Below are 23,675 nucleotides of genomic sequence, written 5' to 3'. Positions count from 1 at the left end.
GTGTGTTGGGCTTCCTGAGACGTGCCCAATTAGGTTCGTCTTGGAAGTTAAATGCTGCTGGAATCCTGAAACGAGGCAGAGCAGCACCTAGGTGAGAAACTGGTGCCTAATTTGCAAGGACAGTTCTGGCCTGCACAGAAGCAGACCTACAGACTTTCAGGCCAAAAAAGGCAGGTACCTAGGGATGTTTTAGCATCCTCCAGGGTTAGGTAGCTAGCCTAAGGCTGAGTTAGAATTTTTTTTAATTTGGTTTGGATTTTGGTATCTAAGATCTGTTGTAAGTATCTAAATGCTTTTTTGTATCTGGTCTTCAACAACTGTCTTACACTTGTGGCACCATAAGATACAACCTATTACTACAATAAACATTATTGTTTTTGTTTGAAGTTTGCTCATTTTATTTTGAACATTTTGATTGTAAATATTTTGAGCTGAACCAATGCTATGTTGCTTTCCAGTGATGTAACTCCGCTGCAAATCAATAGCAACACAGTTGTGAATCAGACTGCTAGCTAGAATTACTTTGGCCTTTGTTTTAGTAAAAAAATGTATGGATTGCAGTCCATGAAGATGCAGGGCCTCTTCAATTTAGCACACTTACCGAATTCATACCACTGAATAGATCTCCTGACCCTACGTGAGCTGTATGAACAAAGTTTGTTGGTTCTCCAATCATGCTTCGGTCAATCCGCCGTCGCCTTTTCTGAAAAAGCAGATAACGTGTCCCAATTATCACTGATTTCCAAGACAAGTAGCATCTGGATTCAATGTAAAATTAAATTTGTAGTTAGCAGTTAACTAACCAGTGAGCTATTAAATGTAATACAATATCAGAACCAAAATTCTTGATTGAGCAAAGCACCAAGTCATCAACAGTATCTTGGCATTAACCAAAGGGCATATGATAGATTATTGCGTTCAGCAGATAAAGCAGTAAGCATGTTCTAGTATTAGATAGCTATATAGACAGCTGTGTATGCATAAGGAACTTTGCTATATTCCAATACATAATAAAACTACACATTTAACATTTTACACAAAACTAGGTCTATCTTTTTGTATTTTGCTTGCACATGCTGATGCACCAGATGTTTGGTTTAGGGAATCGTTAAGCACCATTTGGCTGTCCGTATAAAACAACTAACTCCACAGAAGTCCTAAGCTGTCTCCAATATGAAATCATACAATTGTTTCTAAGGATACATTTTTCTCTCCATCAATTTACACAATGCAAACATATTGCCACAGAAGGCAGTATATTCAGCTCACTTTTAGTCTGTGTAGTGATAAGACCATACCTTAGTATCACAGCACCAGATGTCAGATTACATCCAAGCAAACACTGACACCATATCTCTTCCAGCACAAGCTAGCAAAATCATTTTGATCTCAACTTCCCTTCTCACATATATTAACAAAAATTGAGGCAGAAAATCTAAGTAAATGATGAATTGTGGGCAGTCTAAATTCACCCTAATAAGAGCCACTTTGGCTCTCTGCCACAAGCCTGATGTTTGTATCTAAAGGAATAACATAGTATAGACTACAGCTGCCCTTATATCTAACACACAAATAGTCGGACCATGCTGTGACCTGCAGGCCACCCTCCTAGATTTAAAAAGGTAAGGAAAACCGCAGACTGCACTCCAAATATTTCGATTTTAGATAAAATGTACCACTAAACTGCACTTAAACCACTACAATTGTTCATAAGAAGCTAGTTGACCTCAACCAAACATTCCTCTTGCATACGTCCAGGTTTTCTCAGTTGCACATTTTAAAGGATCAGCATCTCGTCCTTTTTGGTCTATGATGAGATGCTAAGGCCACCTGTAGTTTTGGGTAGGGAGTTTACATGCCTCATCAGTGGGATTCAAGGCTATCAAAACATGGCCCCAACTGAGTCATTGTGAATCAAAGCCACAGCTGTGAGAATACATCAGAGGACACATCCCAGTAAGAACAAGACATTTCTGGAATTAAAATCAAATCCATGAAAAAAAAGCATTTTTCATGTACCCTCCTCCTATACTGGAACCAGTAATTCAGAAAAGCATTTTATGTGTTATTGTACAAGGTATTAGAGGGCCAAAAGAAAAAGGCATGATTCTTAACCAGCCACATACTAAGCATCATAAAAATGATCTACCTTGCACCCAAATGTTAGTGGGCTTCCTTACAGCAGCCAAACTGACAAAACTAGCCAAATAAAATAACCATTGCTATAAATGTCTTTATTATAGTATCTTGGGGCTATCAAGAGAAGAAGTTTGAGTTGCCCATATGTGTTGTGTTTAATATATCTTAATACATTCTTGCACTGGAGCACTATAGACTCCATCTTAAATAGTTTAGTTTTATGAAATATAAATATAAAACTCACTAATCCTGAAGCAAAGCAATGAGCTCATTTAAGAACCGGGCTTCTCTTCAATAAAGTCTAAGTTATGAATGATATAAACAGGTAGAAGTACATGACTGAGCTGAGAGAAGAGAATTCCAGATTGCCTTTATACTTCTATTAATTGAGAAGTGGTATCAGAAAATGCTTAAGGCTAGGTACAGATGCTACTCCTATTGTGCATTAAATCCCAGAAAGTGCTCTGAAGTCATAACTGAATAGATATTCATGGCTCTCAGAGTACTTTAAAATGGCTGAGGAAGCTTTAAGTTAACCCTTGATGGATGTGGTCTTAGGCTAAAGTGCTTTCTGTTAAAGCACTTTTTTGAACGTCTGTACCACATCCATTGTGCTTCTTGTTAGGCTTGTTTGCTATGCCTGAGTGCTGGGCTCGCCCCACCCCCTTGGCTGTCACTAACCTGAACCAGTGACAGCCCCTGATCCCAGCCCCACATCCTCCCTCCGGCCAGCTGTCAGCTGCAGCCTGGCAGAGGAGGGGAGAAGGGGGGGTTCTGTCTCTGCAGCTGCCCCAGTCCCATGGTGCACTGCAGCCTGGCTGGGGAAGGCAGTGGGGGGAAAGTGTCTGGCTGCAGCTGTCGAGAGGCTGGGGTGGTGAGGGGGGAGAGGGAGCCCCCCTGCCACATGGACCAGCTTGTCCCCCTGGCCCCACCAAAACCCTATGCAGCCATCTGGGGCTTCCTTCCCCCACCCCTGCCCCAGTCGCTTGACAGATGCTGCGAGGAGCTGCAAGCACAGGGGCTCCCTCCCACATCTGCCCCACAGCCACTACTGAGGCATGTAGGAGTTCCCCCTGCCTGCTGCCTTGGCCAATGCAAGCAGGCTTTGAGCCCCTCCACTGAACAGCAAATTTCTCTTCAGTTTGCTCCTGAAGCATGTGTACCAGAGCATGGCATGCAAGACCATTTTGCTTGGAACTCGCCACAGCCAGCCTACCCTGGGCTCTGGCAGCTACTGATGGCCACAGAGCCCAGGTTGCTTGCAGCAGGCAGCAGGAAGGCTGCAAGCCCTCACACTGGCTGGCAGCAACTACTCAGAGCCCAGGCCAGATGTGTCAGGCAGCCAGGAGGCTACAAACAGCTGTCAGGCTCCGCCGCAGCAGTGGGTACACATGTGCCTCCAGGTGGACAGTGGGGGAAAGGCCTGGGGCAGCACAACCCTGGCCCATTCCCTGCCATCTGCCCAGAGGCATGCATGTAGCTGCCACCACCCTGGAGCCAGTGCCCCAGATTCAGTTGCAGCTATTTGCAGCCTCCTGACTGCCTGCTACAGCTGCCCAGAGCCCATTCCAGCTGTGGAAGAGTATGGAAACAGCTGCACTGGGCTCCTCGGTGGTGTGGCTGCATGCACATCTCTGGCTGGGTGGCGCTGGTATTGCGCTGCCCCAGGCCCCTTCACCGCCATCTGCCCAGAGGCGCGCATGCACCCACCACTGCCACAGAGCCAAGCCAGGGCTCCGGAGCTCAGTGTAGCTGTTCGCAGCCTCCCGGCTGCCTGCCACAGATGGCATGGGCTCTGGCCAGCTGCAGTGGGCAGGCAGCAAACAGCTGCAACAGACTCTGGAGCCCTGACACCAGCTCCATGCCAGCTGCAATTGCACATGCACCTCAAGAGACAGTGTGGGGAAGAAGCCTGGGCAACACAACCCTGGCTGCTCCTTCACTGTCTGTGCAGCCACCATCAGGAACGAGGACTGGGGCCCTCATGATTCCCCCGTGGTCTGCCCCTGGCATACCAAGTTGAGGTGTGGGTCAGGGTTGGGGGGGTTTTGGCACTCCGACCCTTTATAGTGCTTTCAGTGTTTGTAGAGAACCCCAAGAGACAGTAGAGTTTAACTTGTGTGTACAATGCAAAGTGATCAATACTTGAACAACTGCGTGTCAGATAATTTTTATTTTTAAAACTGAAGACGCTTGGGTGGAACTGATTCCATTGGAATATGCTCTTTTGTCAAAGTCAAATGCTTAGCAAACTTGGGTCGATATTGAAGGAATTAAGTATGAAGGAAAACATTACAACAATGCTGGAATATCAAATTTTCCCTTTTTTTAAACTGAGAATTTTTTCCCATTTGAAATGGATTACCTTTCAATAGTTTTATTGGGTATATTTTAACATAAAATAAAAGTTGGAACAAAAGGCAATTTATAAAGCCTTCAGGCATGTACAAACAAGTGTTCATCTCACAGAGGCCTAAATGGGTTCAAGTGACTTGGTTCAAAGTGAGACATCAGGTGATATCAGGATCAGAACTTGGGTATTCTAAATCCCACTGTTCATTTTCAACTAAATCCCTATTTCCTATTTTTAGTGGTTGATCCTGCAACGTCTTTTAACAAACTCTTATTGTATTTTCTACCCTCCTATGAATAGATTTTTAGTACTTTTTGGTAACATGACCCAAATATTCACAAATTTTAAGTAATCTATTAAAATATTAATCTATTTTTTAAAGCATCGTTCTGTGAAATATTCAAGAATAAATGGTTGAAAAAAAATGTTGAGCCCACTCAGAAGTTTTGCAATTACTATGCCGTTAGAATAGATACACTGAAACTCTATTAACTGCCATGGTAACTAGCATGCAAGACAAAGAATTGATGTGCTTCCTGTTTTAAAATCCCTATTGTTCATTCCCCCGCTCCCCCACACGTATTGTCTGGTCCTTTTGAAGTACAAGACCAGGAGTCATTAAGCCATAAACACTTGTATCATGTAACAAGATGATTTAAAAAAATCCTGTTACAGGGGTGTAGGGTGTAGCTGTGTTGGTCTAAGGGCATAGGAAGACAAGGTTCTTTGCGTGAATCTGATATCATTTATTACACCAACCCGAAAGCTTGCTTAATAATTGTTTTCCAACTATTTAAGTTGGTCTAATAAAAGATATCAGATTCACGCAAAGAACCTTGTCTGCTTAAAAAATCCTGTACATTTCATGAACTTGAGATCAGATGTGAGCTTAAAAGAAAGTCTAAATACCGTATGTGATGTGCTAGCACATAGTGAAATTAAAAGAGCAAGTTGTAAAAGTGTTTTTTGTTATTAAATAAAAACATAAATAAGGCTGTTTATAGCTCCGTGGAAACTTGAACCTGAAGTGTTTCTTTACCAGTCCTAGAACAACATAAATATTAAACTGTATTTGTTTCACATTATGAAGTCAGAAGGTTTTCACAACTCTCAAGATTGCATCTAGAGCAGTGATTCTCAATCAGGATGCGCTGAGATTTTTTCAAGGGTGCTAAGTGGTGCCACAAACAAACATGATTCACAAGATAACCCCAGAGATTACAAATAGAAATTGGTAAGCTGTAGTCTTTTAGTGATCTTTGCAACAGAAAAAGTGCTCTATTATTTTTCTGTAGTCAAAAGAAGAATCAAAACTAACAGCTGGCATTTTCAGAGGGGTGCCTCGAGTCTATCCAGGGGTGCCTTATGTTTAAAAAGGTTGAGATCCACTGATGTACAGGATGGGTTGAATTTCTTCAGCAGCACAGTAGCAGAAAGGGATCTCAGAGTCATTGCTGACTCCAAAATGAACATGAGTCGTCAATGTGACAAAGCAATCAGTAAAGCTTAACTGCACTTTATCATGCATTAGCAAGTACATGACAAACAGGTCCAGGAAAGCGATACTTCCCCTATATGTGGCACTGGTAAGGCTGCAGTTGGAATACTGTACAAGACCAGTTTTGGGTGCCACAATTCAAGAAGGGTGAACCTCGAGAGGATTCAGAGGAGGGCCACTCATATGGTTAGGGGCCTGCAGGCAAAGCCCTACAAAGAGAGATTAAGGGCCCTGGATCTCTTCAGCCTTCGCAAGAGAAGGCTGAGAGGTGATCTTGTGGTTGCCTACAAATTCATATGGTGGAGAGCAAGGAGTAGGAGATACTCTGTTTACCAGGGCACCCTTGGAGTAACTAGGAACAAAGGCCACAAACTGGTGGAGAACAGATTTAGGTTAGATAACTGGAAGAACTTTATGGTGAGGGTTGTCAGAGTCTGGAACAGGCTTCCAAGGGAAGTGGTGCTCTCCCCTACCGTCGGGGTCTTTAAGACGAGGCTAGACGTGCACCTGGCTGGGATTGTCTGACCCCAACGCTTTCCTGCTCAGGGCATGGGGTTAGACTCTATGATTTGCTAAGGTCCCTTCTGACCCAAACATCTATGAATCTATTAATCTTTAGCAAACATCCAGTTAACAGTAACACTGCATTAATGTAAAACTTTCATACACATCTTTCCTCCTATATTTTTTCTTGTGTCCTTTGCATATGTAATGAAACTACTCCTTTTCCTTTCAGCTCCTCTGTTCCCTCCCTAACACTTAATATTGTGTGTTACTCCACATACAGGAGAGCAGCAGAAGCAGCATTTCTGCTTCAGTATAGGTGGTCTTCCAGTAAAACAAAGGTCTAGCAGTTAAGGAACTCAGAACACTGAGGCTACCTAAAAATCACCAGGGATTTTGGTGCCCAAGTACTAAAATCTGGTCCTCATTTCCTCTTCTACAAGCCAAGGATAACAATTCTTTCCAGCCTGAGAGGTGCGGTAGAGATAGGTATGGATAAATAAAGTACAGCAAACTAAATGTAATGGGAACTGAGTGCATCTCAGCTGCTCTGCAGGAAGCAATCTATGTGACCTCTCTCACCCTGTGGTAAATGAAACCTAAGCTGTCGTAGCTTAGCCCTGTTTCACTGAATATTAAACTGCCCTACTTTAGCTTTCACTTACAGTTGGGTAAAAGCAGGCACATGGAGAATTATCATACATTAACTGCTCAGCAACCAGCCCTTACCTCCTTTTAGCTTATAATTTGTTCACTTTTTCATGCTCAGTGACTCCACTGAAGATTATGAGGTCCAGATACTAGGGCAATAAGGACCATAAGTACCACCTCCAAATAACTAGAAACAGCAGGAGTACAGCTCTAACTATGCAGTCACTGTTATTGCAACACCGTGCTCAGATTGCAACACCATGTCAGAAGGACAGAAGAGTCGGGAAGACAAATGAGTTAACAGGATTAACAAAGAAATAGGATAAGGAACAGGGATGAGGAGGGGGGCAAAAGCAAAAAGCACAAAAGTGAATTCCATGATCCTTAAATTAATTTTTTGTGTTGGTTCTGCAAGTCTCCTTACCCCTCCCCTTTCTTATTCAAACACCTGTATAGAGAAAGTCTAGACAAAGTTTGAAGTCAGCTTAGGCTAGTTGATTGCCAAAGGAGTATTACTAAAGGCTGAAATGGGAGCTAACAAATAAAAATAATTCCAAAATTTGGACATTTCAATCTTGAGAGTATTTCAAAACTCCCACACACAAACTGAACAGTTACAAGTTATTCCAGTTTACTTTTCTGGACTAACATACCAAGGAATAACATAGCAAGGATCATTAAATAAAAGCCAGGCAAGAGAAAGCATGAGGTCAAAAGTATGGAGGTCATTTGTTTTACTTATATGCTCAAATAAATTGAATTTAAACAAAATCACTTACATAGAAGATAAATGGAAGAATTCTTTAAAGAATAATTTTCTTGAATTGGGTTTATCATTTCATTACTGCTAGTTATGTATAGCATGTGAGATTTAAAACCAATCAATTTGGCATATTTCAGTGAACGAACAGGGAGGGTCCCAGAATTCCATCGTCACAAAATAAGTTAAAATAGAGAACACATTTTCAAATACTGGCTTTTAGATTCATTTGGACATAGGGCAATGCTAAAATGACAGTAATTCAGCTTTAAAATGTGGGGTGGAATTACTGCTTGGGAGTAATCCAGTTTAACTGTTTGCACCTCTCCCACCATAAGAAGCTAAATCATATTGGTTCACCCCTTCCCCCACTTTCCTCCCCACAGATGAAATGGGGTAAAATTGTTGTGGCTTAACTGACTGCAGGATATAAAGGACAGACTAAAACAAGTACAATGAATTCATGTGAACCAGGTTAAATCTCTTCTCTCTCTCCCCCACCCCTTAGGCAGTACGATTGTTTCATCTGTTCACACCAAGAGATAAGATTTCTGAATCTGCTCTTTTAGTAGAAGACTACAGAAATGTTGTTGTGTGCCTGAAAAGAGTGAGGCAATTTAGGAGGCTCTCCTGTAGTCTGGCAATTTTATTCTGAATTTTTCCAGAAAATAATTATGGAGGGAGTTTAACACTTAAAGACACAAAAGGAATGCAGCAATCATATCAATAGTAGCCTAAGTGCTCATCAAGAGCAAAGAAATATCCAGTGGAGTCACAGCAGAGACTGCTTAGAAAGCAAAAATGTTTTGAAAAAAAGGGGGGGGGGGAAGGAAAAACAAACAAAAACAAGTGCAGTATTTCAGCATGAACATCAGGGCACCCCCCGATGCACTGTGAGCTTATTAAAAAACCCATTAGGGATATTACGCTCTATTTTGCAACCTCTGGCAGTAGAAGCAGTAAAAGGCAGTACACCAAATTTAATCCAAAAAAAATGAATTCAAACCAGCTACACACAAACGTAAGGATTATTAACATAAGATAAGTCAGCGTTGCAAATGCATACTTTGACCTACAACATGGGGAACATTCAATTACTAACATATATTAAAAAGAAACAGTCTCTTTGGTTTGTACTCAACTGCTTTTGATATAGGTATCAAAGACACTATACAATCATCATAAAAACGTGGGGAGGGGAAGTGATTTAGGCATCTTTTCTAATTCCTGCTCCTTGATAAAAGTCTTCAAACTTTCTATAGGTATGCTTGCCAAAGCAAGTGTGATATGACTCTGAAATCTATGGTTTTGGAATGAAAAAGTATAGGCGTTTCTCCACCCCGCCCCACCCCACCCTTATCCCCTCCTTTCCCCTCCTAGCTTTAACTTAGCCATTTAGTAAGCAATGAAATGTGTTCTCTGCTTTATCTGAACCAGAATTTAAGAAGAGATTAGTTGCAGACAATGGTTTTAACTGCACCTTAAAACCTGGTTTAATTGAAGTGCTCACCACTTGATAGAATCAACCCCCTTGATACAGAAAGCAATCAATCTCAGCTGGAGAACCATCCATCTTTTCTTATGCACTAAGAATATTGTTTAAAGAAAACATGATGTTGCAGGTCACAGATCAGGAATGTGCTGTATAAGCATGCACAAGTACAGAAGCCAAGTTAAGAAATGTGAGGAGGATGGACAGGGTTATTGCTGTAAACAAATGTTTTCTAAATCAGCGCATCTTTAGTTTTCTTGCCATCCACTTCACCATTTAGCCACTTATTTTTATAAAAAGGGCACTGTGTAAAGCTACAAGTGTTCTACAAACAATAGTGCCTAATATAATTAAATGTTCTCTTTGCCTTTTAAATCTTAGTATTCTTTTATTCTATCGCAAACAATTTAAAATATTGATTATATTTAGAAGTTGTCTTAACCACTTAATATTTTCTTCCAAATTTTTTTAGCATTAACTATAACAAACCTGTTATCCTTATGCGTGTTTTTTCACTCTTTGCATCTTGTCAAGTTTCCATGTAAACGTATACAATTGGTTCTTAACTAAGCAATTAAGCAGTTAATTGAGAGGCTTAAAAGCCAGAAAGGTAAAACGTGAGAGAGCATTTTAATTACTTCAATTCTCCCCAGCCAGGGTGGGCCCACAATTTTTTGGGGCCCCCTGCAAGAAATAGTTGTGGGGCTCCCTGCCACAAAGGAGCAGTCAGCAGCGGTTGGGGGTGGGAGGAGGGCAGCAGCTGGACACAGGGGGCCCTTTAGCTGCAGGGCCCCTGCGGCCACAGGTTTCACAGGATAGGACAGGCCGGCCTTGTCTCCAGCTAACAGGGGGATAGTTTCACTGGTAAAAGGTTTTCTGAAAAGGGATGTTAAATTAGAGAAAACAAAGAGGTAACAGAAAATAGGAATTCTTGAGTATGTAAAATGTGTTCCCCACTGCAGGAAGAAACTAATTAAGTTTATTTTAGAAAACAGAGTGTTGGTATAATGATATTCAGCCAATTTCCCTCTAATTTATTATCCATAAAAGTGTTTGGAATAGGATATGCTGGATTGGAAAGAAGTAACATTGTACTGCCTTCATCCTATCTCAGTTTTAGTGCTTAAGGTTAGGGACAGAAATTACACATAAACCGGTATAAGTGATTAGAAACTGGTTCAAATCTGTAATACAACAGAAGTTAAGTGTACATAAACCACTTCCAAAGTGGCTGAAACTGTCTGCTCCAGCCAAGCAGAGAGGCATACTCTAGCACCCCCTGGCTTTTGGCCTAAGCCACTACAAGCATGTGGCTGCATTTGCAGAATCAAAAGTGAATGTCTGTTAACTTGCTTATCGGTTCAATCTATGCAGCTTAGACTAATCTGCAAAGACTGAATCAATTCAGCCTCAGGCCTTTTGAGCATCCGTACTTAGCCTGAATGACTGATCCAGCTTGCCAAGATTCAAGAAAAATGCCCAGAGACTTTTCTTATTTATACAGGAAATTGGTATGATGCAATACATGAAGAAAACAACAAAATGTATGGCATAATTAAAGCATGATCATCGCCATCACTCTGTACACATTTATCTAATTATCTATGGGTGAGAAGTCCTGGTTCAATGTTGTCAACCTTTTTGTCCTATTCTGCAAGGCTGTATCTCCAATAGATTGCTAAAAGAAATATTTTGGTTGTCCTGTTCAAATAGTTTGTTGTTCCCATTAACAATTCAAAGTTTACCATATGGGTATATGTACAGGACAACTGCATGGTGAGGATGTTTTTATTTTACTCAAAACAAGACAGATCATATTAGAGACATCTAAATATATTCCAAGTCATACCAGCCTTAAAAATACCACACACATACACAAGCCTCATGTGCCAGCACCTAATCTAAGGTTTAGTAATCACTTCCATGTTCCAAAAAATATTTTTCAATTGCACAGCAGCCTCTTCCTTGATCTCTGGTAATTCTATGAAAAACATTAACCAGGATGGCTTGTAGGAGGTGGATAACCCAGATCAGCTGTATATGAGCAGTGATACTGTTCCAAAAATACTGTGGTCTTGGAGGTTCCTACAGCACATGAGACTGAATAAATGAATCATAGTTAAAATGACAGCAATGATATCTTTGAGTCAGCAATATGCACTGGTGACTTAGGGGCTGAATAGGGTTGGATTAATTTTCTTTTAAAATGTTTATTATTGTAATAAAGATGGCTTATCATTACAGGCACTAGACTAATTTGATACTAATAATTCCACTTTGAAATTTAGTTCTGGATTTAATAAATTTACTTGCTAACTTACTGGAGGGAAGCTTCTGCCTGTGAACAAGGAGACAGCAATCAACGAGAAATATTGAATTATTCTTCATTATATTGTTTCCCTTAATATTTGTTTTTATGTCTATGAATACAGATATAAAAAAGAGGGAATGTGACAGATGACATTACATCCAACAGTTTGTTTTGGCAAGGCAGTGTGGTGGAGGGCTGTTTGAACCTGTGACCACTAAAAACTAAATGGATTTGAAACCATGCTCCATGAAATGAGTCAATTTCTCATGCTGCCCAACTACTTCACTCGCTGATGGCCTGGTAAGACCACCCAGTTTAGGAGGTAAGAAGTGATTTAATTTCCATTCTAGTAGAAGTGATTTAATCTCCATTCTAGCTCTATTTAAGCCTGCCATTTAAATAACAGCAGGGTAATTTAAGCATAATAAATCTCACTAATCGGATGCTTACCCACATGTTCTAATCCTTTCAAAATCTTTTCTTATTTTGGCAAATGCATAATATCTCACCATGCCAGGACTGCCATTGCTGACCTGCAAGGAGACTAGGGCAAGTAGTCAAATGGAACTCTCCTTTGCTCCTCTTTGTACTTATTAAACTAATGAATTTATTTTAATGTGGCTGACTAGCATTCCCTACAAGTACATTGGCAAGGGCCACCAACACAACTGCAGACAGACTGATACATTTGCCATATATATATATTTATTTATCTTAAAAGAAAATGGGGTATTTGACTTCCTCTCAAAGTTAACCCCCAAAACAGAAATACTCACTTGATTGGGATTTTTGGTGCCATTTGTTCTGGCATAATTTTAGGTTAATCAGCAGTGACAGGGAACTTTTCCTTTCCTGTTAAATCTCTTTCTTTGCAGGATCTTTTGCATCAAATCAAAACATTTGAGCTATTGCTTCTCCTAGTCAAAGGATACAAAAAGGCCTATTGAGCTGTCCATGACATTGTCTTTTCAAATAACTGGGTTTTCTGGTTTGGTATTTAAGAATTCAACTGAAACTACCAGCACTAGGAAAAGATAAGTCTGAGAACCAAGTATGAAGCCAAGATAAGGCTTCATGCAAGGGTAATATGATACCTAATCATTTCAGGGTGTGGATTCAGACTCTTATAAAAGGAACTGAAGAAGGAACTGAACCTGATTTTCTCTTTTCTTTGATTGGGATAGGAAACAAAAAGACCCATGGAGACCTGTATGAAATGGGAAGTATCAAATCACACCTTAGGACAGGGGTCAGCAACCCCTGGCAAACGTGCCGAGCATGGCACACCAGGCCATTTTGCTCAGCACACCACCGCCAGCCCAGGCTCTAAGCAGCTGCTGCCAGCCATGGAGCCCAGGGTGCTCCCAGCAGGCAGCTGGGACGCTGCAAGCCTTGGTACAAGCAGACTGGGCCCCATGGGCTGGATGCAGCTAGGAGGCTGCAAACAGCTGCTCTGGGCTCCAGCATGTCAGCACTCCGGCACTTTCCAAGGTAGACATTGTAGTTTTTTTGGCACTCCGGCCAAAAAACATTGCCTACCCCTGCCTTAGGAGCTTTGCGTCTCTTTTCTGCTGGTCCACTGTATGCTATTCTGTTCCAAATCTCTCTCTGGCAAGTGAACAACAAAGAAAATGTGGCACTAATGATCATGACAGGGCCATTCCCAATGAAGAGATGTGGATTGTTTATTGCAGGCAAGCTGTGGCCTGAGGGTCAATCTTGGCTCCAACTGATATTTTTCCCAAGGGGGCATGGAGATGATCTAGAGCAGTTGTGCTCAACCTCCAGCTCACAAAGCCATGTCATTTGGCTTGTGGAGCGCCTCACAAGTCTGGAAATTTGGTGATGTCAGAACATGGGTTGGGCTGCCACATGGTCAGATCTGGTGCACAGGGTCAGGCCTGCAGACCAGCCCCATACTATTCATCTGTCCAGCCTGCAGGGCCCGAATAGTGAGCACCACTGAACTAGAATATAGATGAAGCTTCTTCCTGCCCCAGTTGTAGTCAGACTGAAATCCCTAGTTCCACTTCTTTATTTATCCTTTTTTAGCCTTTAAAGTGCTTTTCTCCCTAAATAAATGCTAGACACCTGCAGTTTTTTAAAACAAGAGGATGAGATATTGTTATATTCACATGATACCAGCAGCTGGAAGTTAAGAAAATCCACCAAGTACTGTAAAACCGAGCCATCACAACACCCCGTATCCAGAGTTCACATATTAGAAATATAATATGTTCAGACTGAGCATACTAACTTTTCGGAGATTTATACCATTACTTAGTTACTATGCAAAAGTTCTTCAGAGGATCCTCTTCTTTCATTTTTAAGTAAAGGATTGTACATGATACATTATCAATTTCAGTTATTATTCCATAGAAGTAAAAGTGTTGATGTACACTAACAAGTCATACATGAACAATGTGGAGACAAATTCTTGTCACTTAGTAGCACACATTAAACAATTTATAGTTTTCAACAATAAAAGAAGACTTTATAATGGAGGAAATATTATTCTTATTTTCCTGAATCACAGAGAACTAATGACAAAGAACTAGAACTTTAAATGTCTTGTCAAGTATTTTTGCAATAACCCTACCATGTAATACATTATAAATAAGCAACAGAACTGATAAACACAGGTTTATCAAGGTTGATAAACACATTCAAAACCCTCCCTCTTTTCTTCACTGCTACATCTGAGGAACAAATGGACTCCAAAATGATAATGGCTAGGGGATTTCAGTCCGACAGTGATGTTCTCGATACCACTGTGGTTCACGAGTCTACTTTAAATATCAGCAAGAGCATCCTTTTCTCGCTTCCTGGCTTTTACAAGCTGAAGACATAAGTAGCTTTTCACAAGAGATCCATGTAGGAAGTAGGCTACCTTGAGGATCTTCTGCTAGCTATATTTTAGAAAGTTATGAAAATTTACTAGACTCTGGGACAAAGGAAACTGAATTCTGTATTTACCCTTCTGTGACAGAGAGACAGGTTGAACAGAGCAAGCAGACATGTCAACATCACATCTGGCTCTTATAAAACTTACTGAGGATTCAAAATGTAGCCACACTCTTTAAGCATACCAGAGATTGTGACTCTTGTTTCCCTTTAATAACTATTGATATTACAGTAGCTTCATAGATCCTGATCAAGATCAGAGCTGTGTTAAGAGCAGGGGCAGTGCTCTGATGGCATGGCATGACAGTCTAATGCACTGATGCTTGATAGGCCACTATTTTGTGGCTAACTCTAAGTAGTTATTTTTGCAGTTCTGGCCTTACATGGCTAAATGCACATGACCCAAATGCATGCTATGATCGGGGGTCGGGGAGATGTGAGGTTATGCCGTAACTAGAAGGGAGAGGTTTAACTCTGACAACTACAAAAAAAAGAACAGATTTTACAAAATTTAAACAGATAAAAATGCCAGTGCAAGAAGTTAACTTCAAAGCATTTTAGAACTTATTCTAGAACCTTTTGAATACTGTAGATCATATGAGTTTTTATATCAGTCTGGCCTAGAATATTTTCCTTTATACATTGATGCAAGTTGAAAGATAGGCCTTCTAAACGGAATATTAATGCATTCAATAACTTTCTGAACTCTGATTCACAAGGAACTAGTGATTCAGAGCCACAAAATCAGAAACAGATAGGTAAAAAGAATATTCCAAAATACGAAGGTCGTGTTTGTCCAATCTTGCAGCCCAATTAAAAAAAATATATCTTTGTATCAAATTAAGCATTTTACTTTGTAAGTGAAGACCTCTCAGGGACTGCACACTGTGTGTCAAATAGCTCCTTTGTTTTTAGCCAATTCAGCACATCCCCACCTTATGGATTCTTTTGAAGTGTGCGTTTTCTAAACTGTTTACACAATATTCCATTATATTATGATGGTGTTACTCATCACATGACAAAATGGGCAATTTCAGGCTATGTTTTCTAAATAAACAGGAAAATTTGCCAGATGAGGTCAGATGACTCCTGAAGACAATAGATCTTTTAAGAAACGTTTAGGTCAAACATTAAAAAGAATCTTTCCTTTCTAATGGACTAAATAGGCTTTGTTCAAAACGTGTAATAAAAAAGCATGTCATAACTGCTTGCTAAACTTAGAAACCACCATATTTTCTACAATTAATTTGGCAACAATCACAATTATTCCCTTTTTTCATTTTTCACTCCTCTAATATAAATTTTGACCTCGTTTAATGATAATTAGCTGCTTAATGCAACTAATCCTGTTTTTTCTTTTTTTCCTTGTTATGAAAAAAATAAAATCTTGGTTCTCTGACACCTTACACATAATTTCTCAGTATGTTCAGACAAGACACAATCTTGATGTAGTTGATCCTGTAACAATAGTTGAGAAAGCAACTGCAGATATGCAGAGAAATGATAAAACAGACAAAATGAAGATTCATTTGTAGAACAGTAATGGCAAGCTGAACCTTATTCCTGTAAGGTTTCAAGCATGTGCACTTTTATTACATAGAGACGGACAAGAAATAACAGTGGCCATGAAGTGGAGGACAAGAATATGGAGAAAAAGGTAGAGAGCAATTAATAACACCATGTTTTACACACACACACACACACACACACACACACACCCACCCACACACACACACACACCCACCCACACACACACACACACCCACCCACACACACACACACACCCACCCACACACACACACACACCCACCCACACACACACACACACCCACCCACACACACACACACACCCACCCACACACACACACACACCCACCCACACACACACACACACGTACGTAAGTGATAAATGCATCACCTCTGCTGTATTTAGTTGAGTTCAGGCCACAATTTTAAAGAAATGTTGGCACTTGAAAATACAAACATGCAATTAGTATTATTTTCATAAGTGCTTCTGGAAAATCTCAGTAGACACCTAAATATTTTTAAAAATGGATCCCCAAGTATTTAAAAAAACCCACAAAAAATAGCATCATGTTAAATTATAAATCACTTTCCTGAACCTCTGTTCAAAGTAACACAGGAAATATTAGGGTGGTCAACTGGCATGATAAAGAGTTACAACTCCATGACAGGATGTGTGTTAGTCTTTACAACATGAAACTCTTCCTATTCAATCAAATAAATGTCGACCCCGCCTGGAAAGCACACAAAAGCAATCAATTAGACTCAGACATTTGTATACTGAAATCCTTTCAGTTTAAGAAGCTGGATAGCCAAAATCTGCAAAGATTCTAATGCAGGGGTCGGAAACAGTTTTGGGTAGAGTGCCAAAAACACCCTCAAACTTGACTTGAAAGATGTTGGCATGTCAGGGGCAGACAGTGGGGGAGCCACGACGGGACCGATCCTTGTTGTTGCAGTGCAGCCCCGGCCCCTTCCCCAAGGCATGAGTGCCAAGCAAAATGTCTTTGCATGCCACACGTGCTGGAGGTTGCCTACCCTTGTTCGAACATGTCTGTGTACACATGCTCATCCATATAGTAGTATGTACACACGTAAGTCGTAGTGGGCACATAAAATATATCTAGTCTCCAAAATGAGAAACGTCTGTATAAAAGCAAGAATAGAAGCTTCTTAAATAATAAGTCAATGCTGCATCCAAGCAATTGTGGAGGTTTAATGGAACAGGAACAGTGAGAGCAGTAGTATTACCCTTTAGGTACCTTTCAGCAAACCTCCCTTCTTCTGAACTCAAACATCTCACTCAAGCAATGCAGTCCCCCTCCGCCCCCCTTTTTCTTTAATAATTTTGATTTGCCACATACACATTGGAAAAAAACCCCCTAAAGTAGCCATTTGGATCCTTGTTATTGTACTGTGTTGTTTTTTTCCTCAGGGCCTCTTTACATGGAGAGGTTACATCAAATTCAGTTTATTTTGCTTGTATTAAGATGCATTGTATCCACACTGTTTCTTTAAAAAAGAAAAAAACCCTTTTGGAGTCTTAGGTCACAGTAACTAATCTTTGGAACATAACTCCACTCCACAGTATGTCTGCATGTCTTATGCTTCATATGGACACATTCTTAACTTGTCTCTTGACAGTCTTTTCACTGCTATGCTATACTACATTGTTTCACCTGGAATGGCCTGTTTTTATACCCTTTCCTCTGTTCCAGATATCATCTACACATTCAAGTGCTAGCATTTAGGCCTTGTCTAAGTTGCACGAAATACAACAAACACTTACCACATGAACCGTTCACTGATGAGAAGGATTCTGCCTTGGCCTGAGACAACACTACCTATTCTTCACTCCTTCAAATCACTCCCCACTATCCACACAGCGTAAACTACTCCCTTTCTTTTGTCCAGTCAAAGGCTTCATAAGCCGGAGAAGCAGAAATAAGTCTAGGTCTTCCAGAGCAGCAGGAGGAAAAAAACAAAATAAAAACAAAAACACAACTCTATTATTATCTGTAGCCATTTGAGAAGAAAATCTTGTTTCACTTGTTTGTTCCAGAAAAACATGCTCAAGCTTCTGAAGAGCCTGGCCATGGGTCTTTTTAGAGTCTAGACTATGCCACACTAATACTCTTCCATGGAAATCAATCGCACAGTTCTTGCTGAACCCTCATGTTTGATAAGACTGTGGCCTGGCACATATGGTTTCCATCACTGGGACCAACATGGTTCAGAAATCCGACTGACACAGAGCTGTCAACCTCCTTACCAAACTTTGACCTACCACTTTGAGGAGCACTGCAACTCTTCAAGACAACAGTTGACATAGTTGATCTGGGAAACCCTAACCAAATTAGATAAGAATAGTAGCAATTGAGGGTGACCAGTTTCTAAATGGATGGCATCAAGCTCTCTACACCTAGAGGGAATGATGATTCCCATGGTTGTGTTCTGCAGGTACAGCTCAAATGGGTGCTGAAAAGATCTTGGAGCCAGTTGCCCTGGTCATCCTATTTCTGCAGTGTCAGGATTAGGAATGATGCAATTGTCCTGTCAGTCACTGCTGGTGGCCAAGATCACGAGTAATAATCTGTTCAGTGATATCACCCCAGATAAAGGTCTTGCAGAAGTCATTTCTCTATTTCACTCCCCTGCTTTCCTCCTCCTCCACTTGCAGCATTATGCCACAGTTTTCAAAGCCCTCCAAAGTTGTTGACTTAAATCCACCTTCCCACCCAACTAAAAATGTGCATTCATTGTCCTCTTCAAATTAATGATTGTCATGCTCATGACACTCAGCAATGTTATCCATGCTGTTTGACACCAGTTCAAACATAGTTCTGACTAAATACAGATGAACTGCTGTATGAAATGACTAAATAGAACTGAATAATGAAGGTCTGTTAATTTGATCCCAAATCCCAGAATTCCTGTTGGTTCCATCCACTAGCCACTGTGCGAAGAGACAAACAGCAGAGCACTGGGGTCCATCTGCCTGTTAACACAGCATGGTTAATCCAGAATACCAGAGAACTGTGTAGATACAATAATTTACAAGGCAAGTACATTAAACAGCCAAAGTGGCATGAATGTGCCCCCATTTGATACAGTTAATTTGGTATACATAGAGTGACCACACCAACCTGCTTTAATATCCCTAGGGAAATATGCCCTTAGTAACTGCACTGGCTTTACCCCTTTATTTAGTTATTTATTTATCTGCATTTTATTTGGCTTTTCTTTGTTTTGCTTTCCAAATCTTCCATTGCAGCCTGGAAGGACAGAATCACCATTCAGAATCTCCTTCCTGAAGACCATTTGACCATGACCAATTTCTCTGTTACTGCTCTTTGCCCATACACCATGAAACTCTTGATCTGTGGAATAGTATCACATCCCTCCCAGCAGCAACTGGAAATCTCTATGGTGGAGCTGGAGCTCCGGTATTTTCAAAAACCCAGAGTGGGAATAAAGCCTTAACTGGTAGCCTCCTATTTATATATAGCTTTAAAGCTAATTTGCAAAGTTCCATTTCCTATAATACTTCCCAGTTTCTTAAGTTTGTTGCTAAATACAATACACAACTGTGATTATAAATGTTCAAACTGCTCCTACTTAACATGGTAGCAGATGCTAGAAAAGTTCATTTTTCACACTTCCAAGATCAGGGAGCTCTACAGCTGGCTCTGTTTGCAGATAGCTCTTCAAGCTCTATCACATTCCTTCAATTAGGGATTGGTGCACTGACAGTTCAGAACCAGTATCCATCATGGACTTCTCTCTCTAGCTGCAGTCGTTCTCCTTCCTTCCCTCTAGTATTAGTAGCCCTAGACAAAGCTACTAATTGTTTAACTGAATAGGAAGAAGGCAAACAGAAATGAGTGAGGAGCCCAGATTTACATGAGCTACATGCCAAGAATTTGAGGCAGGAGGAAAGGGAGCAAAGGAAGATGTCAGCGCTGTAAAATCTCTATCAACTCCGTTGCCACCTACTGGTGGGTGCCTCAAGTCGCACATGACCACTTCCCAACTCTACCACCAGCTGGCTCTTGATGTGGACGAGAGGCAGCCAGCACCAAGCACTGGTTAACTATTCAAGACAAAGAGAAACATTCACACTGGAATGGAGTAGGGAAAGCAGGAACATGGGAAGGGAAGAAAAAAAAATTCAAGGACAATTTCTCAAAGAAGCCAAGGGCAGGAAGTCTGCAGGGTAGCTGCATATTGATAAAATTGAGGGTATTTTTATTGCATATTTTTCCTCTTATCCTTTCAAGAATAAATCTGTAAGAAATTCACTGCCATGCACACAAACCCTCCCATGAACGTGTTCAGCTTATTGGACTACTTGCTCCCAAAAGACAAACATTTTCACTATAGATAATGGGTTGGATAACTGCTGCCATGTGGTATGGCAGTTTCTACAGCCTTGTTCTTAAATGAAAAAAGGAAAAGTAGCTACATTTCACGGCTTGGATATCAGACACCTATTTGATTAGAGCAGATATATAGTGCTCTGATGGCCTCCTGCAGTTACTGCCAAATACAGAGGTATCTCTTCCCTAGAACAGATAAAACAAATTATTTTCTGACAAATGGCTTGCAGCTATTCCACATAAGGGGGTGAAATATGATGACAGCACAATTTATTCTCTTCCCTGAACTCCACTACAGTGCAGGGCCAAGGGCAGATCTGGAGGGGAAGAGGGGTGGGGCAGGAAAGGGCAAACAGGTGTGCAGTGACGCAGTTGCAGTGCCCCCTTTGGTTCTGTAGTACATGCACAGCAGGGTCTCTGAGGTCACTGGCATGGCACCTGCCATAGCTTTTCACACACTGTGAGCTGCTGATTGGCACAGCCAGCTTACAGCATATGCAGAGATGCATGCTGCTGAAGGGGTTGGGGCTACATCCCCCCTTGCCACCAGCCTGGATCTGCCCATACATAAGGTCAATATGGTCTAGAGATCAGGGCTCAGGACTAGCTGTTGGGAGGATGTAGTTCTATTTTTGGGTATTTAGAGACCTCTGGAAGTACCTTCCATCTCCATGCACCCTATCTGCAACCAGTGAACACTATGACTCTTATTTTAATAGCAGCTGGAAAGTACTAGCAGATACAGAACACAGATTACTACTGCACAACTGTGATCATGAACAGTTGTGTGGTACTGCCATTTGCTGTTCAATAGCTGCAATGTTCTACGTTTAAAAGCTGCTGTTTGGCAGCTGGTGAAATAGTGCCACAGCAATTCAGGATATTAATTTTGATAGGTAAAATATAGAAGTGATCTCAAATGGAACTGGTGCATGACAACAGAGTTAGTGTAACACTAGCTTGATGACAACTGTTAGAACATCTTTAACCTTTCATTCCAGATGCTCAAGAATGAACAGTTTCAGTTATCACAGCTGTGGTATTACTCTTCTTTGCAGCTGGCTCCCCCATTGGCAGACCCTCCAGTGCTTACCACAGCACCCATCCTATTACTCCCATACCTGTCAGCTGGCAGTCCACCATACTAAAAGGTATCTCCTCCCTGCAGCTGACTGGCACATCTGTAGCCAACAGCTTACCTGGTGAGAGCAGCAGACAGCTGTCAGTGGCACTGTCCACTACAAGTCATCTACTTTTCTATTCAAATGCCCACCATTCCCCACCTTCCTCCACAAGACTCCTTTCCTCCCTCCTGAGCCCCAAAATTACATACATTAGAGCTGCCACCATTGGTGGTGAAAGGGGGGGCTAACAGGGCTTAGCCCCTCCAAATGCGGGGTAGCGGTAGGGGCTGCAGCAGGGGTGAGGTGAGGGGAGGGGCAGGCGTTGTCCAGACAGCCCCTGATCTGCATGGGACAGGCTGGGGCCAGGGGTACGCTGGGCTCTTCCTGGGGGGGGAGGGGCAGCGGAAGGAGCTGTGCTACACTGGGGGTGGGCCATGGTGGCGCTGGGAGGGAGGCTACAGGTGGAGAAGGCAGCTGCAACCTACCCAACCTCCCTCCTAATGCCACTGCCCCTGCCCCTGCCCCCAGTGTAGCACGGATCTCCTGTGCAGATTGGTGGCACGTGCTCCCCATGTCTCCTGGGACACGTGCAGTGACAGGAGCTGCCACCTCCTCCCCACAGAGCCTGGATGAGCTGCGGGTCTGTCCCGCACCCTGCCACGCCCCAGCTGTGCAGGGCCTGGCAGGGCAGGCGTGGGGTCCTGGGGGCTCTATCCCCTCCAGCTCGGCAAAACACCCAAGGCTGGGCCCGCTCTGGAGCCGCTAAGCAGTGCAGGACTGAGGCTGGTGTGGGGGGCAGCTGGGGCAAGGCTGGGGGGTGGCAGGTTTGTTGGCACCAGTGTCAAGCAATGATACAGGGCCCAGGGGAAGGGGCAGCCGCATTAGTGCAGCAGGCCCCGGCCCCGATCACTGCCTGGTCCCAGCCCTAGCCCCAGCCCCATTTCCTCTCCCTGTCCCTCCCCGTAGACTTTCCTGCTCGGGGGGGGGGGGGGTGGGGGCAAAAACATGTGCTCAGCCCCTTCTCCCCTCTCCCCAAATTTTTTTTCTCTCTCCACCTGTGGCTGCCACTATTCGACTGTGAACCATCTAAGAACCTCCCCACATGCCAGTGTTTTAGACTGGAATGCTCTGTCAGAGGAATGATGGCTAAGTTTGTAACATAGTGAAGGCAATATGGGATGATGTAGAGTAATAGTTAGGAGTGCTGTGACTTTAAGCATCTGGCAGTTCCCTTAACCTCCACTTGCCCTAAATCACTTGCAATTGTTATGTTCATATCCCCCTGAAAGGAAGGAAGTCGATGTAGTTTTTCAGAGGCTTATAACATTTATTTTTACTAAGACAATGTATACTTACTTTACACTCCAGCTGGATCTCAAGTAAAAATAGAAACATTTACAGCTTCAGGAATGCCCATAGGGTCTTGTTATTGCTGCCACTGTATTCTAGACCTGTTCTGATCACCAAGGTCCCAATGACATTTTTAAAGTGAAAAAAGATGAATGGTAACTAACTGCACTAAAATCTCACTTGAGTTTAAAGAAACTTCAAATAAGGGTATGGTGTGCGTGTGTGTGACTTCAGAGACTTTTTCACAAGTTGCTAAAACTCAGAATATTCAAATATATTCCCCCCACTAATGGCAGCACAGGGAAGTGTGCAACTGATGCTTTTGCTTTATCCCTTAAATACTATCACAAGAGGTCTTCATTCTGTGATTATTTTAAAAAAATACTTTCACTTCCCTAGCCTCACAGGGTGCAAAGAGACAGAGACCAGACCTTCATCAGGGGAAAAAATGTATCTTGTACTTAATATCTTATACTTATCCTCTGTTATGTAACTATTGAAAGATAAACAGGAGGCAGGTTACAGATGAAAAAGAAACTATGGTAGTCATTAATACATTACTCACATAGCCAAAACCATATCAGTGGTTTAAAAGTAGAATGAAAAAGAAGCAACCAGTGTCCTGAACCACCATTGTTACATGTTGTTTCCAGTATATGTTGGCATTTGTGTAAACCCTTAAAATC

General features: G+C 41.8%; 1 protein-coding gene across 1 annotated transcript in view; it reads right to left on the bottom strand.

The window, feature by feature from the left end:
* The window catches only part of CDC42SE2 (CDC42 small effector 2), a 60,153-nt gene that overhangs the window by 7,938 nt on the left and 28,540 nt on the right, over positions 1-23,675 (bottom strand). The window contains exon 2 of the mRNA XM_019517292.1: positions 602-703. Coding sequence (XP_019372837.1) covers positions 602-703 — 102 coding nt within the window. The remainder of the gene's footprint in view (positions 1-601; positions 704-23,675) is intronic.

Source organism: Gavialis gangeticus, unplaced genomic scaffold (genome assembly GCF_001723915.1).
Source record: "Gavialis gangeticus isolate Ggan-Ray unplaced genomic scaffold, GavGan_comp1, whole genome shotgun sequence".
In the NCBI taxonomy this organism is placed as follows: Eukaryota; Metazoa; Chordata; order Crocodylia; family Gavialidae; genus Gavialis; species Gavialis gangeticus.
This window is presented reverse-complemented; position numbering and strand designations above follow the sequence as displayed.